The 11,130-nt window shown below is 46.3% G+C and overlaps 1 protein-coding gene and 1 long non-coding RNA gene across 3 annotated transcripts; both read right to left on the bottom strand.

Annotated features, from left to right (window-relative positions):
• LOC109718984 lies at positions 5,232-5,922 on the bottom strand. 2 transcript variants are annotated; one of them, XR_002218581.1, is made up of 3 exons: positions 5,538-5,922; positions 5,377-5,460; positions 5,232-5,299 (listed from the first exon to the last, which is right to left on the bottom strand). It is a non-coding gene; the product is annotated as an uncharacterized LOC109718984 (long non-coding RNA). The 2 variants fall into 2 exon arrangements; XR_002218582.1 differs by having other exon boundaries at positions 5,232-5,296.
• Positions 9,192-9,911, bottom strand: LOC109717970 (translation initiation factor IF-2-like). The gene has a single exon (XM_020243936.1). It carries the CDS (start codon positions 9,909-9,911, stop codon positions 9,192-9,194), a length of 720 nt encoding a protein of 239 aa, XP_020099525.1.

Genomic DNA, 11,130 nt, shown 5'->3' with positions numbered 1-11,130 from the left:
ATCAACAAAAGAGAGAAAGATCTAACTATTACAAATCCATACAACATATACATCGAGTTTATATTTTTCATCTGCAAAATACATATACATCATGTCCTCTCATCTATACAAGATGTACTAATATATAAAGAAAAGCTGCTAGCTAACTAGAGCGCTATTCCCTTACCGTGGTCCTCGCCCGGTCCGCTCGAACTCGACCCTGCAACTAAAGTGGGGTGAGAACTACAAATAGTTCCCAGTAGATTCGGCTGCTGACTCCGCCGATCTTCCTACTAGGTCTAAGCAGGCATAAGTAAATAGATAGATAGATATGAAAATGAGCTGCTTTATAGTAACAAAACCTACAACATGCTACTATGCCTCAATAAACAGAATGAATACATTAACATAGTAATGTACTCTACTAACATGATACTATGTCTCAATTTGCATGATATAAAGGATATGTCTACATAGTAATGAAACCTACTATCAAGTATTATAATGTTCAATCTCATCTCGGCTAACCAAAAGGTTACGCCCAAACTCACATCTCAAATCTCGCCAGTGAGTAGACTCTGCGCTACACACACCCGAGACCGCCTGCTGGGTAATCATGTTATCCAAACGCGACATCTACTCCGGAGCTCACTACTTGGGGTGGAGCGACCACGCCAAGGTTACACAGATTATGTGAGTACGATCCAATCCTCTCACTCGAGGATAGTTAGTGCCTCTGTTGCACTAGTTCACATGCTACTACTTAGGAAATCATCTTATTTCCTAAGTTCATGTCATCAAGTTGTAAGGAGGGGAGGATGCTGTTCATCGATCTTCGGATCTTCCCCCGATCGATTCGGAGGAGTTTCGAAGGTTGATGTTTGCGGAGTACTTTCCGGACAGTGAGAAGCAGAAGATACGAGAGGACTTCCGGAAGCTCAAGCAGGGCGATCGCACGGTTCGGGAGTACGAGCGGGAGTTCACCCATCTCCTAAACTATGTCTTGGACGTGGCGAGTACTAAGCAAGATCGGGCGGAGTGCTTCGTGCGGGGACTTCGGCCCGGAGTATTTCGATTGGTGCATGCTTTTAAGTTTCGCACCTTTGCGGAAGTGTTGGACCGTGCCTTGTGGGTTGAGCACGGGAATGCTTGCGACTGAGAAGAGCGCGAGGTGTCCGAGAAGGACAAGGGGAGAAGCGACAGGGCGGTGGTTCTGGAGGTCAATCGGGTTCCAAGAAGCCCCCGAAGTACCCGTGAGAGCGGTCCGAGAGCCGTGAAGTGCAACGGTGCATCTTTTGTGGTGGATACCACCGAGTGACGCACTGTGCACATCGCCGTGGGAGGTGTTATGAATGCAGCCAAGCGGGGCACATAGCCCGTGATTGCCCGAGAAAGGCCCTGTTTGCCCCGTCTGTAGCATCGGCTCTGGCAATTCCGGGCCATTATGAAGGAGCCCTACCGATTGTTGCGTCGGCTGGACATGCTATGGCACCTCGTCAGCCTAAGGCGACGCGATCTGCTTCGAGCGGCCGGGTGTTTGCCGCTCAAGTTGAGGAACCTGTCGAGTTTGAGGCGCGTGACGTCATGGCAGGTATGGTTCAGTAAAACCAAGTGTGTACCTCTACATGATATTAAGTAGGTGCATGGCATGCATTTGTAGTTGTGGTCATTGGCTACTATTTATTTATAAGCATAGTAGAGACCAAGGCATAGCATGCATGGGTTGTGATAGTGTGTTGTTTACCTCGAATTAAGGAGGGCAGAGATCTTGGTTAGGACGGTAGTCCGAGTTTAGACCTGGGAGCATGGAATGCCACGTGTTAGAGTACGAGATTGATGGTACACCGAATGTGTAGTGACCCAACCCGAGAATTTGACGTGGTTTGGGGTCTTGATTGCTCCTGGTTGGAGTGTGTGCGAATTCCCAAGTGAGAATTTCGCCCGGTTATGATTGGGTCTACGCTTACGAGCGAAAGGCGTTACGTATGTTGAGACAGGTTAAGCTGTAGGCCTGCGTAGGGTTGGTGGCCTTTGATTCACCTATGAGATCGAGGTAGGCGGTTGGTGAGTAGCCTTATCGACGAGTTTAGGTGTGGATTCACGAACGGGTGTTCGTGTGAACACGTTGTGAGAACGAATTGTTGTTGGCCGTGTGTCACGCCCGGGTACCAGCGGAAGCATATCCAGTCGCGTGCACAGACCCGCCGTGTACACCACAATTCAAGTATACACAAGGCGTCTACAAACCACATAGTAAAAGCATATAATTCTAACTAGGTAATCAGAGCAAGACTTTTAAGTTTAAACATATACAATCCAAACCTTAAAACAGGAAATAAGAANCCCTTTGGTTCTCTAATTGAAGATTAGAGAAGAGCCCCAAACAACTGCAAATTGGAAATCGACAAGTGTTTGGTGATCAATTCGAGTAGCAAGCCGAACCAGGCAACGTTTCCCGTGAGGGTCCGATTGCAAGTGTCTATAAGCAATCGGAAGCATTGTTAGGTGGGTTCTGCTTCACCGAAGTGACTAGGTCACTTCCATGCCAAAGAGTGAAGTATGGTTTTATTATTGATGCATGCATGTATATGGTGGTAGGTTATATGTGATTTAAATGATTTTTATATCATGTGCTACTAGATGGAAATTACCTACCGTTGGATGATGATAACATAGTGTCACGCCCGGGTACCAGCGGAAGCATATCCGGTCGCGTGCACAGACCCGCCGTGTACACCACAACTCAAGTATACACAAGGCGTCTACAAACCATATGGTCAAAGCATATAATTCTAACTAGGTAATCAGAGTAAGACTTATAAGTTTAAACTTATACAATCCAAACCTTAAAACAGAAAATAAGAATAAAGTACAATTTACAAAAACTTAATATACATCTCTGTACTAAACTATATAAACTGCTGGAGGTGATCTAGTACACGTCCAAAAAGGCTCTAGCTAGTCGCTGACCCCTCGCCAGGAACCCTAGCCTTTCCCGCTGTGGAAGGCTCTGTAAAAACAACAACAAAGAGGGCGTGAGAACTATTAAACAATAGTTCCCAGTGGGTAAGCCGCCGAGAGTGGCGAAGTACACCACTAGGTCAACTATGGCATGAGTAGATAGTAATAAGTGAGCAAGTAAGTGCAATAAGCCAGTGTAAAATAAACTACTCATGCTATTTGCTCAACGATCAAGAAATATCGACAGACTACAGGTATCAATTATCACGATGAATTCTATCAATCATATTACTTGACAATTTAACCAAACATATACCAGATTGCAAGCAGCTAATTCATTATGACCGGAATTACAGATAATATCATGTAATTACTTTCTACATTAGCAAGAATGAAACATTCTTTATGTCTCTAACCAATCATGATGTCAACTTCGAGGTTATTCAGTACTAAGCTCACTTTAGATATCAACTTTCTAGTCTGTTCATTAATAAGTCCACTTAACCCAAGACATATAGTAACTTTACTACTCTGTCCAGCTAAGGTTAAAGTACTTGACATAACCCAATTTCCAACGGACTTACTCAAGGTAAGTTCAAGCTGCGCCGTGCCTAATGGCCCCGTGGTAGTCAACATCCCTACTCTAGGAATGAGCCTCCCCCACGGCATTCCATTTCGCCGCTCACTTCGTACATTTGCGAGCATCTGTCGCTAAGCTGTTCGGGAGTGCTGGCTTGGGGGGGAGCGACCCCGCAAGCGTGTGCAAGAGCGCACAATGGCATGCAAGCCGTAGTCCACAGTATCACTCTCACAACAACATCATGTCCCTGACATGGAATCTCAACTCAAGCCACTCCGGAACGCGGGGCTTGGGGGGCGCGACCCCCGCAAGCATGTACGAAAGAGCATAATGGCATGCTAGCTATAGTCCAGGGTACAAATATCTCAACAGCATCATGTCTCTGACATGGAATCTCAACTCGACCCAAGGTCGGTCCTGTAGTACCCAATCATAAGTCACTCTCAACAACTTGTTGATATGATTCTACCAATAACCAGTATAACTTAACAAGTTAAGGCTTCACATCACGCTAGTGATTCTATCAGGTTATACCTGGTCAGTCATTCACAATCTCTCACTACTCCTTACACATAAGGAAAGTGGTTTACTAATGTTCTGATCAAAGACTCATGGCACATATCCTGTAGTCCAATATAAATCTCTATTTGACTATACAAGTATGTTATCATATCCAAATCTAGTTATTTACTAGATTATACTCAGTTGAATAATCATTCAAGTCATGCCATCTTATGAACTTACTTGAACATATATCATGAACATATATCATAATACAAGTCTATCATGTGAAAGCATAAGCGATAAACTACTCTTAACATGATCTCTATGCCATGCCTTCTACAATTAGAAATGCATATGCAATCAAAGGCCTTTACCTGATCTTTCAGAGCATAGCAATCATACTTGCTATATAGCAGTGCAAAGCCCAATCCTAAATACATCAATCTCTTTGTTATTCAACAGAGCTAATTAGTCCATTTACGACTTTATCATTATATCCTCTTGGATAACATCAAGCTAACACTGCACATGCAAGCTACTAGTATCATGAACACGTAGTACTTTAACAACATGTAACCATGTAGAGTAAACAAGTCACGAATCTTCCATTACTGTTTAAAGATGCTATCACATCCAATATTGGTCCTACCGGCATTACAATGCATGCCGTAATACATTCGGCCACTTATACAGGTATAGTCACATGAATATGGAATAACTTCAACTCAGATGTCAAAGAGACATTAGAGGGAAATTCACCCATTTCGGGAAGGTCCGACCCACCGATAAACGAAGCCTATGGTCGAGTTCACGTAGCTAAGCGATCCGGGTATTCCAGCTTCTCAGATTGACACTTCACTTCCGTAAAGCTCCAATGCTCGTCTTAAAACCAACTCAAATGTGTCTAAATGCATCACAATTGGTCTTTAAGCCCACTACGAATTAACACAACAAAACCAGTATTGAAATTACGACTAAACTAATTTCGACAATTCCTCAATTATACTGATTTGTGCTTAATCCCTGTTTGTGTTCAGTTAATACTCAAGTTTAAGCCTCTAAAAGGCTCTTTGATGTCAACCCAAAGATGACCCAAAGTCGTTGCGCTCTCGCTGCAGAACAACACCAAAGCGATCAAGCTTATATACAAGTTACAATAGTCGAATCCTTGTGAAATTAGGTTTCTAATACAAATTCCTGCTTACCTCAGGTTAGAACACCTTCTAAACCAGTCCCAAAGGTCACCAATTAAGCTCAATGTAATTCGAAAACCTGCTGCGAGCCATGATCCCAAAATCAGCCTTTTATCATCGAATTCGTGCCCAAACAATGAAGAAAAAGAAGTAGTTTACCTTCTTAGATCATAAACTCAGTCTCAACTGAGCTAAGCTACAATATCTGATCCTGTTACAGCAGCAAATCCCCTTTTCCTTTAGCTAGAAACCATAAAAACCAAACTCAGTACTCGACTCGACTAATAGAGCTTAGATTAGGGAAAAATTGAGTCGATTACCACACCAAGCTTCGAACCAGCAACCCACTGGTTTGGTGCTGCGAAAAACCTTCCAAAATACCCTCTCACACGTCCACAAGGGCTCAGCGCCACTCGCAAGCAGCGAAGAACAAGCGAGGCGACGAAATCGAGCTAAATCGTTGATTTCTATGTAGAGAGAGAAAACTTCTAGAGTGAGAGAGTAAGAGAGGTGCAAGGCTGCTTCTCAGAGCTCTAGCATCATCCACAAAGGTCCAGGGGTCGGGCTGGGGTGATATGGATAGAGATAAGATGTGAATTTACCGAAATAGCCTTACTGCCACGTATCTGGCACTGCGTACCGGTACACGATGTGGCTGTACCGGTACAGCAAGCAGAAAAATGCTGATTTCGCCAAAGCAATGCACTTTCTTGCTTTTAGTCATCCAATCACTCTCTAACTTGTACAAAAACTTGTCCAAGCCCTTTAGAATATGTAGGGTAGTTTCATTTACCATTTCCCACATTCGAACTTCATAATTGACCAATTTCAGAGCATTGCAATAGAATATTGCACTTGCAATGCACTTTTCCATTTCCAAGTATCTGTTTGCTCCAGTAATTTGCTGAAGCCTCTCAACAATCCTACAAAAGTTGTAGAAGAGTTCGAATCACTATTCCAACCCTCAGATTCACAGTTTGTCGAAATTCAGTGTATTACACCGTGGCAAATGGAAGAGAAAGGAAAGTGATCTCTAGGAGACACTTGGATACTGGATAGCCACGTGGATTTGGGGATAATGCTCGCTTGAGGATTGGAGATTGGAGATCTGCCGGAGTATGCCATCTCGTGATAGAGCAAGGATCCGGTTGGGATTGGCGCACTCGCGATTGGTCGATGCACCAATGATATTGCTTCTAAGCAATGCCGGTGATCAAATCGGAGTGAATTTTCCGATTGGGTGTGAAGCGCAAAGAGAAGCTATTTGTGTGCCGGTAATGCACTTTCGGCGTTACGCTTAGTAAGTGTGAGTGAATTTGGTCTCACATCCTCTGTAGTGGGCCTTTGGATGGTTCCGATAAGTGAAAGGCCACTCCAGAGTAGGAAAGTGCATTGAAACCCTCGATTACTCAATAAGTTGAGTTGAGGTGTGAGTTGGATTTGAAGTGAGTTAGTTTCGAGGACGAAACTCCTTTTAAGGAGGGGAGGATGTAAGGAACCGAACTTCTAAAATTATGATGTTATGGTGTACATTTGGTTGGAAAGCCATTTGAAGGGTTCCGGTGAAGTTCCGGTGAAGTTCGGAAGCATTCGGGCGTTTTTAGAGCGCGTAGGTGCGAAAATGGTACCCGAAAGGCTACATTGGACTGTGGACTAAATCCGGCATTAGCGTGGATGAAAAAATAATGTAAACACGCTCGAAAACATGTTTTGAGAGTCGCGGTGCGATTTGAAAAGAATCGGAGGCCAAACGAGCGAAAACGAGTGAAAACGAAGAAGAAACGAAAAAGACTGAAATTTGGCTAAGTCCTAAAAATGCTGAAATTCTGGACTTATGGGGACCGGTACCCCATTTGTATAGAGGACCGGTCCCTTATACAAAAAATTGCCCCGCGGGGCCAGTGCATTAAATAGAGAGTTGAGGGGCTTATTTGAATATATGGCATTATGGGAGTGTATAGAAGTGGGTGGGAGCTCTTTCTCTTCTCTCCCTCACACTCTCAACCCTAATATCCTCTCTCTCTCTCTAGAGCTCTTTCTCTCTCTCTCTCCAAGGAGGAAAAAGGAGAGGAGATTTGGTGGAGATTGAAGCTAGGAGCAAGTGTAGCACCTTCTTCTCATTCTTTTTCAAGCCAGGAGCTAGGTGTTGAGGTAAGCACTAACCTCTTTAATGGTATATCACAAGGGTTTGGATTTTATACTCTAGAACTTATTTAGTTAGAACTCTAGCATGCTCAATAAGTGCTTAATGCTTGAGTTTGGGGATTTAGAGATGGATTCTTGCAATGGTTACAACCTAGGGCTCTAAATAAGGGTTTTGGGAAATGTTGGGTTTTGATCTTATTTGGATGGTCGTAAACCTAATTGATAGGTGTCTAAACGCATTGGCGGCGACGGTTCGGCGATTCGTCGAGTCGGTGTGGAGATATCGCCAAGCGGAGGGCGTTTCGGCGTCGTTTCCACCCGAAAGGTCGAGGCGGCAACATGTGATCACGAATTCGGATTTCCTACCTCGCTTTGTCGCTAAGAGGTGGGGGGTGTCATTCCGAAGCAGTTGAACTGCTCCCTATGTCTAAGTATTATGGTTGATCAATTGTGCATATTGAACTCTTGCATTATAGGGTGCTTAATTGGTTGTTTCATATTCTTGCATGCTAGTGTGGTGTAGTGTTGCTTGTTTGTCACTTGAACCTAGTATGCATGAGATTGGAAAGTAGTGCTTTAGAACCCTGTAATGAGAGGATAAATGTTGATTTGATCCTAAATAGATGAAAACCTAGTGAATGTGTAATTAGTGTATTGGGAGCACTTAAACAAGAACGAGTGTTATCTAGTTAATGTTGAACACGAGAACAAGTGGCATCTAGATAAGGTTAATAACTTGACGAGTGGCATGACAAGTAGTGTCACGCCCCGGGGTCCATTTCAGTTTAAAAACGACATCACAAATAGAGGTCATGTAGGAATAGATAAATAACATCGATAACAAAATAAATGGACGTAGATATGAACAGTCGAGGAATGTATAGAGAAAGCAAATGATAACAAGGATGACATAAAAGTGACTGGGCATGACAACAAATCGAGAAGGACTAGACCACTCATGAGGAGCGGAAGTAGCCGAACGCCATGGGTGACCCTCCCCTCTGTACAAATGTACAAGAGTGGAGGGGGTGGTAAAAAGTCCATAGCGTCCGCTACCCATAACTCTGCTCTGCACTCCGTGTATGCATCGCCAGCAATCTAGAAGGCTGGGTCCAATAAGCCAAATCGAAAATGGGAATAATAAATACAACTATATCTCGAATCAACTGAATATACCAAGTCATGAAAATAATGTAAACTTGTACACCTAAAAGTACTTACATTATTTTACTAAAAACTTAAAACATTTTAGTTTCCAAAAGATGGGGAGCACCATCGCAAAAAAATTTCTTATTTCCAAAGGCACATCCCTTGTCAAAAGTTTTCTTAAAAGCACCCAAAGACAAATTTGTGACTTACATTTTGACACTACACTTACCACTTGCATACTTACATATCAATAGAAATATAAGTAGATCAACACTAACATAGGACCAACATGAAAACATGAACACGCTGCGGCACATTTATGTCCCCTCTGAGACAGGCACACTTAATTGTCACCTAAGGGACATAAACACCGCCTAGACCGTATGGGACCCCAGTCCAAACGTTTTTTTTTTTTAAGGCGACACAGCATAGGAACCAAATTGTTGAGTCCTTGGTGACTTTTTCGCAAAGTTCTCTCCTTAGATAGATTCCATTCTAGGGTTTTCTTGGAACCCTAAACGAACCTAGCCATTCACAACACGCCTAAGCCTGGGCCCCCTTGCTGTCCCTTTGCCCTAGCCGGCTCGCCTTCCGTCGTTATCTGCCGACCAAGTCCCGGCACGGCCGCCGCCGCCCCGAGCAGCAACCATCATTCATCCTCTCCATCTTCTCATCTCCTTTTATTTCTGGGTTGGGAGCTCGCGGCCGAGTATATTTGTTCTCAAGGCACCTTGTCGACATCGGCCCCGAGCCCTCGGGCGTCCTCTCCGCGGAATCGCCGCCGCCAGAGCGCCGGATGCGAACGCTGACGCGTCCATGCCGCTGCTGATCCTGCAGCCTTCCCACGCCCGAGCTTGGCCGAGTCGTAACCGCGGCCTCCCGGCGTAGCCACCGGCATGAACCCGCTCCGCCGCCCTCCCCCGGAGTCTCGGCGGCCCTCCCCGCAAGTCAGCGCGGCCCCTGGCGCCGCCACCGGCGCTTCTGCCAGCAGCAGCCGCCCCAGCCCCGAGCTCGGGCTGGAGGTTCTCTGCGCGCCCTCTCCTCCGCGCCGCAGCCACCTGCGGGTCAGCTCCCGCGGCGTATTCCTGTGTCACGACCTTCCGCGTCGCCGCCGCCCTTCGGGCCGCGCCGCCGCCAGAACCCATGGCGCGCCGCCCAGGTCTGCAAACCGAGCCATAGCCTTCGAGCCGGCAGCGCGTCGAGCCGTGGGGCTGCCGCTGCTGCTGCCCGCCGCCTCCTTGGTCTCCTCCTACCGGCATCTGGGACCGGCGCTGTCGTCCCCGACCTGTCCGGGCCATGCCGTCGCTGGGAGAGCCGCTGACCGTGCCTAGCTGTGTACGGGCTCGGCTCGGTCCACCGTCGCCGCCGCCACTCCGCGGCCAACCGGAGGCGGTGAGCATCGTATTCCTCCTCCCCCGCCATTCTGGCCTGCGCGCACCTCGGCGTGGCCTGCCGGAACGCCGGCCAGGACCAACCTTGCTCCGACCAAGCCGAAATAGGGCTTAATTTGAATGCTTTACTGGTTCGAGCAACCCGAGCCTCCCTGATCTCTGCGGAAGGGAGCACGATGCATCGTAGTAAATTTCATCATCTGCTCACCTTTTCTCGACTCGTCCGTTTTCGCATTGTCGAACCCTGTAGACGCTGTTTGGCTGCTGTTGGCAGGTTTACACACACTTGGCGGTGAATCTTGGCTGTCACGCATGCCTCTTGGAGGGTGGAGGCACCGGTGATCGTGGATCCCAGTGCTGATCACAGTGCTCACCTCTGATTTTGGATCAGCGTAGTCGTGATCGTTCTTGTTTGTGGACTTTTTCCCCAGACTACGCGCTGTTCGCAGAACCTTCGAGTTGCTCCCGCGCTTCCACAGGACCTGTTGCGCTCCGACGTGATCACGGCCTCCGGACGTCAGAGACCTATCGTATGGTCTCAGCAGAACTTAGAAGTCCTTCTGTTTGTGTTTGTACGTGCTTGATTGCTCTGATGTACATAAAATATGGAAGTTTATGTATATATTTCAGGGCTTTTGTGCAATTTGTCGCCCTTTGGGTTACTGTGGGACAGTGTGTAGAACATGTGTGGGTGTCCTCTCGGACTGATTGTCCATGATCCGTTGCTTTTGCAGAAATCGAAGAGTCGTTTCGATGCGCTTTTTCGACGAAATTCTGCCGAAAGAACCGGTTTCTGGTATCGGAATTTCTTCCGACGTCGTTTGTTTGCTACTGTTGAGTGGTCGATAAGCCTTATTGCTGTCACCATCATCACCTTGTTGGGTTCGGTGATGAGGGTGAGCGACGGTGGGTTCCGATTTGTCGAATTTGACACTTCCGGGAACCCGTATTCGTACAATTATCCGGTGAATAATTTGTGGTCGTAGGTGTCTATCTTATGTTTGCTTCCCAAAACATCCAAATTGGAGTGTTTGGTGGCGCGGGTGACTTGTAGCCACTGGGGTCGGGTGCAGTTCCGGGACGATCTTCAGTGGTCACCGACGGAGTCCGGTGCGCATTTTCGGGATGTCCGGCGAGTTCACGGTGTCGGGTTTATGAGAAACTGATCTCCGTGGTGTTGTTAGAGGGATTATGATGTAGTGTTTCTTAATTGTGGGTATCTCTCTCT

The sequence above is a fragment of the Ananas comosus genome, linkage group 12, assembly GCF_001540865.1.
Source record: "Ananas comosus cultivar F153 linkage group 12, ASM154086v1, whole genome shotgun sequence".
NCBI lineage: Eukaryota > Viridiplantae > Streptophyta > Magnoliopsida > Poales > Bromeliaceae > Ananas > Ananas comosus.
The sequence above is the reverse complement of the archived record's forward strand: the minus strand, read 5'-3'. Positions and strand labels throughout refer to the sequence as shown.

Excerpts from the sequence above, each read along its gene's own strand:
- LOC109717970 (XM_020243936.1), bottom strand. The coding sequence starts at position 9,911 with ATGCTCACCGCCTCCGGTTGGCCGCGGAGTGGCGGCGGCGACGGTGGA.